Source organism: Poecilia formosa, unplaced genomic scaffold (assembly GCF_000485575.1).
Source record: "Poecilia formosa unplaced genomic scaffold, Poecilia_formosa-5.1.2 Scaffold544, whole genome shotgun sequence".
NCBI lineage: Eukaryota > Metazoa > Chordata > Actinopteri > Cyprinodontiformes > Poeciliidae > Poecilia > Poecilia formosa.
Genome location: NW_006800483.1, coordinates 193,273 through 209,677, shown reverse-complemented (window position 1 = coordinate 209,677; position 16,405 = coordinate 193,273). Strand labels below are relative to the sequence as shown.

The 16,405-nt window shown below is 43.5% G+C and overlaps 1 protein-coding gene across 2 annotated transcripts in view; it reads left to right on the top strand.

The window, feature by feature from the left end:
* Window positions 1-4,918, top strand: part of LOC103129420 (annexin A2-B) — a 23,795-nt gene extending 18,877 nt beyond the window's left edge. For both annotated transcript variants that reach the window (XM_007540511.2, XM_016665040.1), the window contains exons 3-13: window positions 93-186; window positions 258-352; window positions 2,058-2,171; window positions 2,288-2,378; window positions 2,490-2,569; window positions 3,243-3,302; window positions 3,640-3,733; window positions 3,847-3,942; window positions 4,027-4,085; window positions 4,176-4,298; window positions 4,761-4,918. In XM_007540511.2, coding sequence (XP_007540573.1) covers window positions 93-186; window positions 258-352; window positions 2,058-2,171; window positions 2,288-2,378; window positions 2,490-2,569; window positions 3,243-3,302; window positions 3,640-3,733; window positions 3,847-3,942; window positions 4,027-4,085; window positions 4,176-4,298; window positions 4,761-4,820 — 966 coding nt within the window. In that variant the 3' untranslated portion in view covers window positions 4,821-4,918. The remainder of the gene's footprint in view (window positions 1-92; window positions 187-257; window positions 353-2,057; window positions 2,172-2,287; window positions 2,379-2,489; window positions 2,570-3,242; window positions 3,303-3,639; window positions 3,734-3,846; window positions 3,943-4,026; window positions 4,086-4,175; window positions 4,299-4,760) is intronic.
* The last annotated feature ends 11,487 nt before the right edge of the window (window positions 4,919-16,405 follow it).

Sequence of the window (16,405 nt, the reverse complement as noted above, 5' to 3'; positions counted from 1 at the left end):
AGAGAGAGAGAGAGAGAGAAGGGGAGAGAGAAAGAGAGACAGAGAGAGAGGGAGAGAGGTGGTTCTGAAGGTTCTGCTTCCTCTGTCTGCAGGAGGAAGAGCCCAAATTCCCCACCGTGGTTCCGGTCCGAGACTTTGACGCGGCCCGGGACGCGGCCCGGATTGAGACGGCCATCAAGACCAAAGGTGAGGGTTCAGATCCCGAGGAGCCCAGGAGCCAGGCAGGGACCAGCCTGACCTCTGACCTTTCCTCCCAGGCGTGGATGAACAGACCATCATCGACATCCTGACCCGGCGGAGTGCCGAGCAGCGCCGGGAGATCGCCTTCGAGTACGAGCGCATCGCCAAGAAGGTCAGAACCCGGTTCCTCCGGTCCAGGTTCTGTAGAACCGGAGCAGAGACAGAACCATGGTGGATGTGGACCGAGCCTCAGAGGAAACGGACTGAGGGCCTTTAATGAAACCCCATAGATCCATTTCAGATAGATGTGTAAAGTGTATTTTGATATTTAAAGTGTGTTTCCTCCAAAGAGCCACATGCAACCCCGCATGTGGCTCTTTAGCGCCGCCCTAGTGGCTCTCTGGAGTTTTTTCAAAAGAGCACCTTACTAAGCCGCACCTAATTATTTTATTCAACTGGAAACGTACATAGATAAGCCCCAGCGGGCTATAAGCCGCATGGTTCAAAGCGTGGGGAAAGAGTATCGGCTTATAGTCCAAAAAAATACATGAGGTGGAAAGACATTTCCAGGGAAGGTATAGCTGCCACGTCAAGATTAAAGTTACATCTTGCTGTGCACAGCAAGATGAAGCAGGACGCTGCAGGAAAATAAACATTTAATCATGAATGCTAATTATGCATGCACTTAGTTGTTTTTATTAGATGATAAAATAGCTAATATAAACACCTAAAGCCTGTTTTGCCTTCATAATAAGCCTTATAAGACTTAATTTTTTGCAGCTCCAGACAGATTTGTTTTGCTTTTTTGATCCAGTATGGCTCTTTCAACTTTTTGGGTTGCCGACTGCTGGTCTATGAGAAACTCAAAGTATGACGAACAAAAATGGTGGAACAGAGAAACAGTTCAGGGCAGTCCTGGTCCTGGAGGGCCGGTGTCCTGCAGCTCTGAACGTCTCCCTGGTCCAACACGCTTGAATCCAACAGCTGAATCAGTCAGGTTCTCCAGAGTCCTGCTAAAGACATTATTTGGCTCAGGTGTTTTGGAGTAGAGACACATCTAAAAGTTGCAGGAGACCCTCCAGGCCTGGAGTTGCCCACTCCGTGAAGTGTGTGTTAAATTTAAGGCTTCAAAAGAGAAATTTAGCTGTTATTTTACGATTAAAATCTAGCCGAAAATAATAATAAATTGAACAAAAATAAAACGTCATACCAGCTCGCCATCAGTTAAGTTTTCATTCATTTTCAAATTCATTAATTTAAATCAACTTACCGGTAAACATAATTAAAATATGCAAATAAATAACTAAACAAGCATTCTAACGTCTGTATTTCATAGGAAAACTTGTTCATATAACTGCGCAGTTGCATTCAAAAACGCTACTTCCGGTTAGCATAGCCATCTCAAATGAGTCAAAAATACTGTAAATAGCAATAAATCATGTAGGGAAGGTAGCCGAATCCAAGAGCACATCTTTTCAAATTACTCAGACTGCATACTGTCCAAGTGCAACTTAATTATAATGGTTAAATTAAACTCCAAATCTGAAAACAACCCTTTTAAGAATGGAGTTTAACAGTCGCAATAACAGCATCACAAAAAAAAACTATTTTAAACAGGTAAACTAAGTCAAGTATTGCTATAAACGAAAAATATACCAAGCTTACCCGCTCAGTAAAGACATGGTTCGATGCTTGAAGATATTTTGAAGAGCAATCGGTGGTAAACTCTGCTCAGGCCAACTGATGGAGTTATTTTTCCGCCAAGCAGTGATGACCAATCAGGGAAGGACTTACTGCTCATGTGAAGTTATTCATGTCTCCCCCTGGTGGTTGCGGAAGGAACTGAATATGTCAATATGAATGTATCTGTTGTGCAGGACCTGAGTGTTGCCCTGAAGGGGGCGCTATCCGGCTCTCTGGAGGCCCTGCTGCTGGGTCTGATGAAGAGCACCGCCCAGTATGACGCCTCGGAGCTCAAAGCCTCCATGAAGGTCAGAGCTAACTGCCAGCAGCGGCAGCGCCACCTGCTGGTCAACGCAGGAAGCTCAGCCTGCTGCAGAAGGATCTCCAGCCTGACTCGGTTCTGATTGGTTCTGGATCTGTGCAGGGCCTGGGGACCGACGAGGAGACGCTGATCGAACTGGTCTGCTCCAGGAACAACGAAGAGCTGGCAGAGATCAAGAAGGCTTACAGAGAGAGTGAGTGACAGAGATGGACAGGAAGAAGATTCCTGGTCTGCCAGAACCTTCTGGACCAGGTTCTGATCGGGTTTACTCTGCCATTCAGTCCTCTTTATTTGGTCTCTGCAGTGTTTAAGAAGGAGCTGGAGAAGGACATCTCAGGAGACACATCGGGAAATTTTGCCAAGCTGCTGCTGGCTCTGGTCCAGGTACCACAGAACCAGAACCGGGTCTCTGCTCCAAGTGTTCATGCAGAACCAATTGGACCAAAATGGACTGGACTGGACCAGACTGAGTAGAATACTCTGACTTAAATCCTAATGATTAATCTTTTTAAAGTCAGCTGGAAGACCTGACTATTGGTTCTGATCCGGTTACTGTAAACCAGCAGAACCTATACCAAGTATTAGATTAGTTACCGTGACAGTGCAGGTAATACACACTCTACATCATGATGTCACCTGGTGACTGAACCCAGATGCTTAGATAACGGCCAAAACTTTCTCCATCTGAACAGAAACTGAGGTTATTAAAGGGGAAGGATCAGTCAGCTTTAGAGGTCAGGATGACCTTTGACCTGAACCGTCAGAGCTGCATAAAGTTCCAAAGTGGGCCTTCTCTCACCTGCAGAACATTTCAGGACCAGAGGACTAAAGTCTCAGACTAGAGAAACTCATCCAGGCGTTTAGTGGCTTTGATTCCTGCAGCAGGTCTGACTGACAAACTAACGGTCCAGAACCCTGCTGGTCCAGAACCCTGCTGGTCCAGAACGCTTCTGCTGGAGTTCTGATTAGAACCAGGAAGACAGAGAACATTGACCTGCCTTCTGACTGAAATGTGACCAGAACTAGTGAACCTCTGAACGTTTCCTCCCGTCTGCAGACCAGAAGAGACGAGCCGAGCAACGTGGTGGACTACCAGAAGATCGACGATGACGCCAGAGTGAGTACGCTTCAGAACCGCCGGGCTCCTCTACGGGTCAGAAACAAAGACTTTTCACTTGTTGGTTCTCGCAGCCTCAGGCGCCCGACTACCTACGTTGTCGTTTTTCTTCTTCCAAAGTCCACTGGGTCCGACTCCGACTTGCTTGGACTCTGGGTCCGGCTCATTCCGGACTTTTGTTCTGACTTGAGCTCCAAGTCATTATCATGATTTCTGGTGTTCATTTAAAAAGCAACTCAGTTCATATTGTTTAGGTTCTGATGGGTCGGGCTTGGTGTTTGGACCTCTAACGTTAGAGTTGTGTTCTGACCTGGTTTACCTGCGGTTCTGTGCTCAGGTTCTGTACGAGGCCGGGGTGAAGAGGAAGGGGACGGATGTGGGCTCCTGGATCTCCATCATGTCCCAGAGGAGCATCCCTCACCTGCAGAAAGGTACCGATGAGTTCACAGTCAGAGTGATGGGTTCTGGCCTGGTTCGGCCTGCTGCGGGTCTGGGGCGGTTCTGTTGGGTCACCATGGTAACTGTCCTCTGTCCTGTGTGCCAGTGTTTGAGCGCTATAAGAGCTACAGTCCATACGACATGAAGGAGAGCATCAAGAAGGAGGTGAAGGGAGACCTGGAGAAATCCTTCCTCACTCTGGGTACGTTCCATCCTCAGGTCCAATCAGAACCCACCAGAACCAGAACCCTTCAGAGCCTCCTAACTGACTCTGCTTTCCTCTCAGTGGAGTGCTTCGAGAACCGGCAGCTGTACTTTGCCAACAAACTCTACGAAGCCATGAAGGTAACCAGAACCACCGTGTGCCTCTGGTTGGGTTTCTGGGCCCTGGTTCTGATCTGTGGTTGGGTTCTGACCCGCTGTCTGTCTCTTCAGAGTAAAGGAGCCAAGGAGAAGGTGGTGACCCGGATCCTGGTGTCCCGCTGCGAAGTGGACCTGATGAGGATCAGAACCGAGTTCAAGAGGCAGCACAAGAAGTCTCTGTACCAGACCATCGCTGTGAGTCACTGCAGTGTCCCACGCAGGCCGAGACCCTGAACGCACCACAAGCTTCAGGGTCTGTCCCCCAAACCTGCATGGGCCCGTTTCAGGAAAATATGCTGCATCTGTTTCCACGGTAACCGATATTGGATCTGCTTCCGTGGTAACAGCTGATAGCTGAGCCTGGCTCCATGTTGGACCACAGGAAGTAGTAACTCTGCTCTCTGGTTCAGATCTGAGGAATCCTTCAGTCGGTTCTGATCCGTTCAGACGGTTCAGCCTCAGGCGAACGGTTGTTCTGTTTTCATCTTTATGAAACCTAAAAATGACTGAAATTGAATCAGCTTCTTCACTCCCAGAGTTCCCAGTGGTCAGAGTTAATGGTCACAGTGTAATTCCCAGTAGCCAGCAGATTCAGTCCCATGTGGATGAAATCTGGATCCTGGTTCTGATTCTGACTGAGACCCGGTTCTGTTGCAGGAACACACCAAAGGAGACTACCAGAAGGCTCTGCTGAGTCTGTGCGGAGGAGACGACTGAAGGGACCGCGTTTCCCAGCAGGCACCAGGGCGCAGACGGTCATGTGACCTGTTGACCTTTGATTCAGTTTCTGCAATAAAAAAGTCTGAAAAGCTGTTCAGGAGTGTCTGGTTTCTGAACGGCAGGGGGCAGCAAAGGCACAGCAGGCAGGCAGATCTGAAACCAAACATCTTTGTTTTTATTCTGACACATTTTAATGTTTAAATTTAGGAACAAACTATAAACCTTAGAACCGTCTCATGCAGAAAACAGCAAGTCAGAGAAACATTTCATATCTAGAAACATTTTTCCTCTTCAGTACGAATCTTAGCAAGAAAACAACAGATTAATTTTCCAAAGTCATGTTTTCACCTGATGGTTACAAATATCACAGCTAACTGCTTGGTTCTAAACTAAATATTTAGTTATAAGTTAGATTGCCAACTAAGTATTTAGTTTGCAACTATATGCAATTGAAGCTGAATATTTAGCATGCTAAATGTTTAGCTACAACTAGACATTTAGTTTAGTAAATAGATATTTAGGTCGGAACAAAGTTCTGAAACTAAATATTTAACTTGCTAACTGAATGTTTAGTTTAACTCTAAATATTTAGGTTGTAGTTAATAAACACACTAAATAACCCAAATTAATGTTTGATTGAAATCCATAATCCTCACATGTCGGCTTGACCGGAACCGGGAGTCCTGCAGGTGGTGGCAGGAGTTGGATGTGGGCCCGGCCCAGACCGCGCCCCCTTCAGGTGAGCTAAGGAAACACACCACGCTGATGAAGCGCTTCTCTCTCCCAGTTAATCCAGCTCCAGACCGGCAGGTGAACCGGTCGGTGCTGAGGCGTGTCCGGCCGGGTTGCCTGGATGAGGATCTGTCGCCGGACGGTCCGGCTTATTGCCGCTCCACGGAACAGTAGAACCAGGAGAAACAACAAATATTTCCCGCTGAAAGCTGCAGCGTGTTGAATCATCTTTCCTCAGAAGTCTGTGCGCAGCGCCGCTTGTGCAGCTTTGAAGCCGGGATTCATGGCCGCCGACTGAGCCGCCGCGTCTCATGTTCGTTCCGGGAGCATCCGGAGCTTCCGCAGCTGCATCCGGCTTTCATGTGTGTCAGCCTCGGCGGTGACGGAGCGGCTGACAGAGATGGAGGAGTCGCTGCCTGCAGGGCTGAGTGACGGCCGTCTGCGCTAATGCAGCCTGACGGGCTCCTGATGCCGGCGCGTCGCTACAGCACCTTTAAAGAGCTGCGGCCTTTGATTCCCGCTCCTCATCCTGACAGCTCCGCTCCGCAGCCTCTTGCCGCTTTTGTGGGAAGTTTTGCAACAATTAGCATAAATGTTTCATGTCCCAGCGCCCCGCGCCGCGCCGCTTCGCCCCGGCTGCAGGAGCGGGATCCGGCTTTGGAAGGCGGCGCGCAGGCAAACAGCCAAACATATGTTCCCTTTGTGGAATCTTTTATTGAACATATTTGGGAGCAAAGACTGCGGAGTTTGATTCAGACACTGTAAATCTCCACACTTGTTCCCATTATTTATTTCACAGCAACTTATTTACATTCGAGATGGCGCGGTTACCCAGGGAACGCAGCTCCCTGCTGACGCGCCAACTTTCAGGGAAGTGGAGCAGAAAAGTCAGGAGCAACTTTTCCTTCTCCAGCGCGACTCCTCTTCATCTGAGCAAGAGCATCGGTCCGAACCGGTTCCGGTTAAAAACCCAAATAACCAGCAAACATGGAGACCGACTAACCGCTGCTGGCTGAAACAGGAAGCGTTTCATTCGAAATAAAACCGATTAAAACCTTCTGTCTGATATATTTGTTCTCATCTGTGATAAAAAAAAAATGTTTATAGACTTTGGGAAAGAAAAAGGAGGAACTGGATCCGACAAACAGGCCAGGATGATGGGCGCCGAAACTAGAGGGCGCCAAAGCAAATATTCAGATTAAAACAAATATTTTCTTACAAAGCTAAATATTTAGCTTCAAGCTAAATCAATTCATAATTTATTGCCACTACACTCGTACAGTGAGGCTAAAGTTATAACATTAAATATTTAGTTTACAAACTAAATTTTATTTCCAAAAACATATTAAACTTCAAACTGAATATTTAGCTTCAAATGACATAAAATATTTTATTTGTGAATGAATGAATTAAAAAAAGAATCTTTTTCTGGCAGAATAAAACAAATTATTGTTGTTGCTTTTTGACAGAGTAACTTTATCAACGGGTCCGGCAGAACCCGGTCCGAACTCGGTCCGAACCCTGAGGCTCTGGGATCCGATTGTCTCATAAAACATGTTAACACAGCGCCACACCTGCAGGTGCTAAAAGGTTAGCTCAGGCCCCGCCCACTTCCAGGTGCGCTGCCTCAGCAGAGGAATTTATGATTCGAATAATTCAGAACGTTCCTCTAAAGCCAGTTCCACTGGACCGGACCATCAGAACCAGAACGAGGACAGAACCAGAACAACCAGAGCTTCAGAAATAAAATCTGTTCCTCAGGTTGGATCAATCAGAGAATAAACTCTGTTGCTGGAGATGGACCTGGTTCTTGAGGTTCTGCTAGTTCTTGTTTGGGTCGGAACTCTCTGGATCTCGGAATAATCCGACAGAACTGAACTTCAGTTTTCAGCAGGAAATCCAGAACTGCGGGTCAGAACAGAACTGGGTTTGGTCTGTATCGGGTCGGGAAGATCCGGCATGGAACAGGAGGAACCGACTCTGATGGTTCAACAGAAAGTTCTTCTGCAACAGAGAGGGAGTTCGGTTCCTGGACGGGGAGGTCCAGTTGAGGTGATGGGTTGGTTCTGAGTTCGCTCAGCGAGATTCGGTTCAGACAAACCTACTCTGTTCTCTTGGTTCTGGTCTCTTGGTTCTGCCGTGTGTGGTTCTGTCCATCTCTACCTGGTCCTCCCAGTTCTGGTGAGGCCGACTCGGTCCAGTTCAGATTGGGTCATCGGGCCACCGGGACTTTCCCGTTGGGCTGACCCGCTCACAGATGGCGGGGGTTCGATTCCCGGCCTGGTGACTTTGGGTGCGTTCACAGTGCAGCCTGAAGTGACCCAATTCCGAGTTTTTTGCTGGGCCGTTCACACTGCCAGTAAAAGCGACCTGTATGCGTTCTGCAGTCTGAACGGGCAAACGACCTGAAAGTGTCCCGCATGTGCAGTAGAGGGCGCCATAGCGTCAGAGTTCTCAGTGTTCTGCCAACTGCCATAAAAAGAAGAAGTGCTCAGTGTTTGTGGAAGTAAACATGGAGGCTAACGGTGGAGCTTAGCTTACATATTTGAAGTTGTTGTCCAACCGGAGCAACATATTAACAACTTAATCCTCATATATTCCGTCATGGTGGTTGTTTTTCTTCCCACTTGCGCTTATCAGGATGCAGAATGCATTTGAATCGGACATGTATCGGATATGGGTCACATTCGAAAAAGAATCCGACCTGTGCTGTTCACACTGCCATGAAAAGATCGGATACAGGTCGCATTACATAAAAAAAAAATCGGAATTGGGTCACTTCAGGCTGCAGTGTGAACACACCCCTTCTCTCATTGTGAACTTTCCTGTTGCTTCACTGTCGACTAAAGACCAGAGCCAGTAAAACCTAGAAAAACTGTCTTGTTTCTGAAATGTGCCACAGAAATAAATATTGATTGATTGATCAGATCAATGGAAACCATCAATGTGTAGCTGAACCTGCCACAGACCGCAGGGCGGATGCTCAGCAGGTGGAGTTCAGGTGGAGAAGCCCAGAATGTTCTGCTGGAACAGCCAGGAAGAATGACGAAACGTTTCACGGTCTGACGTCACGGTTCCAGCGGAGAACTGGGACCATCAGAAACTCTGAGCCTCCGCTGGGTGACGCTATGCTAACATGATAATTACTGGATAATAAAGAGCAGGAACAGCTTTCACCCTCGGTTGCTTTGCTAAAGATGAATGTAGCTGTAGCAGGAACCTTAGTTGGGAATGTTGGGAACGTTGGGAACGCCATGAGCCTCAGGAACGTCTCCGGTTTCCTCCTAAAGCTAAAACTGAGCCGGGAGGCGCGGAGACGCTGAGCCTTCAGAGTAATGACCTCCATTCATTATCAGCCGCTTGATTTTCATTTACTGCCAGATCCGACAATTAACGGGAGCAGCTGAGGAGGTGATGGAGGTGATGGAGGGAGGGCGGGACGCCCAGAGGTCGCCCTCCACCTTCGGTGATAAATTAACTTCCATAACCAGCCTTCCTCTCTTCCTCCTCCTCTTCCTCGCTCTTGCAGTTCCTCCTGAATGTTTCTGTTTCATTTCTGGTTTTCCTGCTCTTTTCCCCCTGATGTCTCAAAGTGTCTCCGTCCATCAGGAGTTTGCCCAGGTGAGTCTGATTGACGCCATGCACGCGGAAGCCCTGCGCGTGCGCGGCGTCCTTAGCTAAACACATATTAGCATTGGGATCCGGGAGCGGCGCGTTGGGACGCTGCGATCGCTCATCCGGCGGGGGACAAACACAATTACAGAGAATCTCCTGACCTCTGCATCTCCCTCCATTTAAATGTTTGATGTCTCATTGAATTAGTATCACAGTGTGAAAGACAAAGCTAATGGAAATGAGCCAGAGACAGCGCACTCTGCTGATTGGGCCGATATAATTAGAATAATATCACGTCCGGCGTTAATAAGAAGGAAAGGAAATAAATAACGGGCCGTCCGTTAATAGCTGCGGCGCTGAAATGTGCCGAGGCCAGCGCTTCTCCCTGTTTGCTCATGGGCCGCTGATCGCCCGAATATTGATGTGTCGGAGCGATCCTCAGCTTCTCCCTCCTGATTATTCATCTTGATAAATACATAAGGACGGACTAAATTATGGCTGTTTTTCAGCCGCCGCGGCTCCCTGAGAATTAGCTCCGCTGATGGATGGGAGACGCCGCCGCAGTCTTTGGCTTTTCTCCACAAATATTCATTTTCCCGCTGACAGCCGTGAAGATGTGCTTTTCTTCTTCCACGGCTCTAATTGTTTTTCCTCCGGTGGACATTATTATTTGTCATTTTTAGGAAATTACCAGGAAACGAAGCAGCGGAGAGTGAACTCGGTTCTTCTGCGTTCATGCAGCTTTAAGAGAATTTAAAGGTCATAAATTCATATTAACTTGATATTTCATCTTCACAAAAACCTCAATAATTTATTCAGACTCTGTTATATGCAGAACAATTAATTGTCATCTGGATTCAGTCAATTTTATATCAATAAAATATCTTTAGTTTATTTTTATTTTTAAAGGTCCAGCGGTCAGGAATTGCTGCCATCTAGTGGTGGCTGACAAAATAAGGCTGTCATCAGCTTCTGTTGAAGGTTGAAGTGAGGAAAACTTTTATCCATTATCAGTGGGCAGGCAGGGACACTCTGGACATGTAACCATGGAGACTGTCCCAAACCAAAAAGGACAAATTAGACCAGCAGCGACGTTTCTGAGAGCAAACATGTAGGATTCTGTTAACTGCTTCAGTTAAAGTCCAAATTGTCCTGCAGAAGCTCAGTGTCAATATTATCTGGTATTATGAGTTATTATTATTATCATTACTATCAAGTTCATTTCAGGAACTGTAATTAATCTGATTTTAATCTAAAACCATTTACACAGCAAAATCAAAAGTGTTAGATTTCCAGTGTTGGTGTTAATTCAACACTTGTTTCAACGACAGGAGTGTTAGTTTCCCAGAGTTTCCCAGAGGAGTCGGTGTTATTCCAGAGTTAAACTTAAGCAGCTCTGTCTGGTGATTATTCGACACCAGACAGAGCTCCTCCCACAACTCTGACGTATCCGTGACGTCACTGGTTGCCGAGGAGCGGGGCAGCAGAATGGCGTCTTGTCTGGAGCTTATCATAACAAGGCAAGTTCCATGTTAAGATTACCATGTTTTTGATTATTTTTATGGATGCATTAATTTTCCGTTTGCGCAAGAGTATTGATTCATATATATATATATATATATATATATATATATATATATATATATATATATAGATAGTTCGCTTAACGTACGTTTATTTGTTATACGAATGTTTATTATTTCAGTGATTCTTGAGAAGAGGGACAAAACAGGTCCTACAGATAAAGTAGAAGATTTTAATAAAATATACACAAAATATAATTTTTTAAAAATATCTGACTTAACTGGGCTGCACAGTGTTGCAGTTGGTAGAGCTGTTGCCTTGCAGCAAGAAGGTTCTGGGTTCAATTCCTGGCCTGGAGTTTTTCTGCATGGAGTTTGCATGGTGGGTTCTCTCTGGCTTCCTCCCACAGTCCAAATACATAATTGGTCTCTCTAAATTCTCCCTAGGTGTGTGTGTGTGTGTGCATGGTTGTTTGTCCAGTCTGTCTCTCTGTTGCCCTCCAATAGACAGGTGACCTGTCCAGGTGACCCGCCTTTCACCTGGAACGTGAGCTGGAGAGGCAGCAGCACCTCCTGACCCCACTAAGGGACAAGGGTGTTAGAAAATGGATGGATCTGACTAAACTCACCTGGTGTTTGCTGAATGTTTTTTATTTTAAACATAGTAGTAGGTGGTAGCTTGTCCTGGAGCAGAACTCAACACATTATAATAGTTTAAAACAATTAAAAGAATACTAAGATAATATATTATGACAATTAAGTGTTGAGATAAATAATTATAAAATTATCAATAAATTGAATTAAAAATCATTTTTATATATTTTCCAACTCCACTGAAATGTGTCCCAAGTTTCTGTCAACAGGTCAGACATGAAAAGAAAGTAAAAAAAAATCAGGCATTATTGGGGGCACCAGACCTTCTGAGGACCCCATGATCTCTTCCTTTCACTTCTTTTGCTAACATGGCTAGTTAGCTCTGGTTAGCTTATGTTATTTTTTAGTTTTTTCTTCTGTTTTATTCCTAAGTTGTTCGTCACAATGATGATGTGTCAACACCATCCATGGCTGCTTTCCATGAACTTTCAAAGCTTCATCTTCAGTTCACAGTGCCATGAATTCCTCTACAACTTCTGTACATTAATCTAACCTACAGTTTTCAACATTGATGTGACTTTTGCACGACAATTGAGGAGATGAATATCCTTCCTTTTATTTTACCTGACAGAGTGGACACTCTCCATTATGATGATCATTTAAATGCATACTGTATCAATAAGAGGATTTGTTTTATGTTCTTCCAGTTAAGAACTTGGTTTATTACAGTCTCTATGGCAAGGAGTTTTCTGAGATGTGTGGGAAAGAAACCAGCAGATTGCTGTATCATATGACCTTTGTTGTATGTTGCTGTCAGTGCTGTTTGATTTTGTTCTTGTTTTGAAATACAAGTAGATTCAAACTGCAACATGTGTTGGTGTTTTTGTAGATTCAAGTGACACCTAATGTTTTTAAAGTGAATTTGGGGATTATTGACTGCCAGTAGTATTTTAAAATTCAGATTTCTAAGTTGATCTATATTTAACACCATACTGTATTAAATTATCACATTCATAGTGTTAACTTTTGACACTACAGACTGGTGATATGTAAATCAACACTGATGTGTGTTAAATTTCAACAACTGAGTGTTGATTCAACTTTATCACAAATAACACTTTCAAAAGTGTTTTAACTCAATCAAGAGTGAACCAATATAGACACTTTCAAATTTACTGTGTATTCACAGAATAAGCAGCATTTTCAGTTCAAAAACACTTTTTGCTGCTAAATTATGTATTTAATAAACAGACATCAGAGAAGAACAACAAAAACTTTTATGGTTTTTAATATTCAGCCATCAGGTTGGAGCAAAGTTCATCTTTGCAGTTTATCAGATTTTTCATTTTTTACACATGGACGCTAACATTAGCAATAGCTTCTATATGTTAGCATTCAGATGCTATTTTAGGCTAGCATACCTTCTGCTAGGCGAATTGCTTTTAGCACAACTTGAACACATCAACGGTGTTTTCCATCGTCCAATCAAATCGCTGGAAGCAGAAATTAACTCAGAGCTTCATCGCTACCGTTAGCGAGGTAGCTGTGTGTCAGATTTACGGCCGTACCAGAAACACACAGCCAAAAAATTTGATTAATTGCCTAAAAATCTGTAATTATTTAATCAAAATTAACATGTTAAAGTGTCTCTAATTATAAACTCCATGTGAAGCTGCTTTGCTGGATTACCTGAACATCCTGCAGTGATTCCAGAGAATCAACCGGAGATCAGTTTTACATCAAATCTATCATCACTTTAATTCATTCAAACTAAGCGCTCACTTTTATTTTCATTTTCCTGTAGGGCAAAGAAAAGTTCAAATTTCCACCTCCATTAAAACTTGCAGCAGATCAGAAAAATACCTGAAATGTCATCAAATTTCCCATGAATACGAAAGACTTGTTGCAGTTCTCCAGAACCAGCAGCTCTCTAACTAGTCTAACCAGGAAAACCAGTTTGGGTCTGTCTTGTCAAGGCATCCTCTGATCTGAGGACAAGGTGTCAAACTGAACGGTCCAACCTGCGACACGGACGCTGTCCAGCACTGAGGGGACAAAGACTGAACTGAAATTTACTATTTTAACTGATAGAAATGAACTAAATTAAGTTCTAAATATAATCAGAGCAAACAGAGGTGAGGTAAGGCCTGACGAGTTAACGAGTTCACCAAGTCCAGCACCTGGACGGTCCCCACAAAGCTGCATGTTTTCTGCTGAACGTGGAGGAGGAGGATGATGAAGAGGAGAGCTGTTTACCGCCTGAGGAAAGCCAGAAACATTAAAGCTGAGCTGCGAGCCGACGCTCAGTTCATGTCACCCAAACAAGGCGGCGAATAAACACGGCGCTCTGAAGCTTCACAGGTGAGCTGCCGCTGCTGCAGGTGAACATGGATTATTATTATCATCATCATCTGGCAGCGAAACACAAGAGGAGGAATCTGGAGACTGTTTACCACAAACACGAGAACATTTGTTCTGTCTGGGTTTCATCTGCTGCCGTTCTTTAAATACATTTATAGACTCTAGTTATATTTTAAACTGCTCCTTGTTCTGTGTTCATTTATTTTTTTATTTAGCTAAAATCATCTCCTGTTTTCCATTTTCAGCAGACAGCTTTTTCTGCTCCACTTGATTCAAATAAGAAGTGACGGCTTCTGCAGATTTAACATTTAGTTCGTCAGGTGAGGCTGAAGCTGCAGCCTGATTACGGAGTTACATGCTCAAAATGAACAGCAATCATTTATTCTGTCAAAAGAAGCTGGGTTCATTTTTCAACGTTACATTTTCACCGTTATTCACATTATTATAAACGTGCCAAAACAAATATTTAGTTTACAACCTCAAAATGTAGCTTCAAATGAAAAATTCAGTTTTAATCATTTAGTTTGAAGCTAAACGTTTAGCTTGCTAACTAGATAAGTCAAATATTTAGCTAGCTTGGAAATAGCTAATAAATATTTAATTAGCAAGCTAAATGTTTAGTTTCCAAGCAAAGCATTTAGTTTCAAAATAATTAACTCGCTGACTAAATATCTAGCTTCAAACTAAACATTTTGCTTGGAGCTAACTAAATATTTAGCTAGCTCAGAGTTAGCCATTTACTTTCAAACTAAGTAGTTAGCAAGCTAACTAAATATTTAGTTTGTAAGTTACATAGTCATGTAAGTACATATAAATGTAATTTTCAAAAATAAATATTAATTAGCAAGCTAAATATTTGGTTTTATGCTAAAAATTTATCTTCCTAAATATTTATCTTCCTAAATTTATCTTCCTAAATAAATATTTCACTTTAGGTTTTATGAAAAGATAATTAATAAATATATTTTTTTCTCTAAATAATCCAAAATAATCTCTTCATTTTTCACTCTGTAACTTAAGCGGGCCAAGCGGGTTCTGCAGGTTCAGTGGCGAGGTCCCTGAACGCACCGCGGCCCCGAACACACCGCCACCTGAACGCACCATGACTGAGAAACAGCAGGCGCAAATCGTGACACCGCACCTACCGTGGCACTTCAGGTGGCATATGTCACGGCTGCCACTGTTTTCGGGGCTACCTCTCAGTATTGCCACTGACTTCGGTTGATTTCGGTTGACTTCGGCACCTTCAAGGGTTGCCGCGACCTCATACTGGCACCTTCCACGCCTCACGGACCGCTCTCGCCTATTGTCGCTGACGAGATTTAGGGCGGCCATCTTGGAGCGGTCGACCGCTCCACTCAGCGTTATACGTTTGGTAGGCACAATGACAAATTTGCGCATTTAATCTTTCATAGAACGCTGTTTCGTTACTGGAAAGCTTATACAAACAGCTGCATTTATAAACAATTGTATTTTTTAAAGTATTTTTAAATTGTATTATACATAGTTCAGCATATTTAAATATGCTTAGTGGGGAAAACAATAGAATAGGAATAGAATATTCTTTGGTGACAGCTTCTGTGTCAGATTTAATATGAATGAATTTATAATTCAAGAAAACACCGGTGGATCTGGCACAAAGTATTGCATTTCCTCTTAAGTGTTGTGTTCGCTTAAAAAAGCAAATTCGCCCTGGTCTATTTTGGATACAGTCTCAAATTTCAGTTTCCAATAAAGAGCCTCAGTGGAAACATGTTGACAGCTGCTGTAAGATGCCACTTGTGCCACCTTACCACCGGGTAAGATGCCACTTGTGCCACCTTACCACCAGGTAAGGTGGCAATTCTGTTTGTTTGAACTAAAGTTATTCATATGCTACATTCTATCTGAAACAGATAGAATGTAGCATATGAATAACTTTAGTTCAAACAAATAGAAATAAAATGTATCTTAATTAAAACATAATTCTCATACATATTTAAACATACAGCCGGTGTTCTGACTTAGCAGAGAAAGACAACACCTGCACTGAATCCATGTCAGATGGGACCTCTTCTGTGACAGCTGATAATAGCTACCACTAGGTACCTACCACTACAACTGACACTCGGTCGCCATGGTATGTCAGTGCTGACAAGCTCCTGTCAGTTCCGGATTATAATTATTTTCATTCAATTACCTTAACATAATGCTATTGATTATTAAACCGGGTAAGTTCACTAATATTGACTTATTAGTTAATATTGGTGACAGTGGCAACATGAGATATTGACAATTCCAGAGTGCCATTATGTTCAGCATGGCTCCATGACAGTGCACAGGATGTCATAAGTTCCCAAGAAAGTAATAGACCAGGCAGCCACTATAACTTTCAGAGTTTTTTTTAAGATAATGCAAAGTTTTTGGAAAACATGTTATAATTTTCCAAAAATGCCTGTTAACCAGTTTTAAAGAGTTACTTGTTATTATTTAATAAATTTAATCTCTGCTATTTTTCATTAATTGTGAAGTTCATTCCAGATTTGTGCTGCATAAATGAAGGTTGGTTCTCCGTGCTTGTTTCTGGTTCTGTTCATTGTCTTTAAAGTTTTCTTATTCAAAGATGAGACAATGAATAAAATCTGAACTACAAAATGCATTTCAACAGCATTTTCCAGGCAGCAGGACTTTCACTTTCAAGTTAAACCACCTTCAAATTTTTTACACTGAAGTAAGTCAAAACAGAAAGTATGTACACCTCAAAAACTTTGACAATGT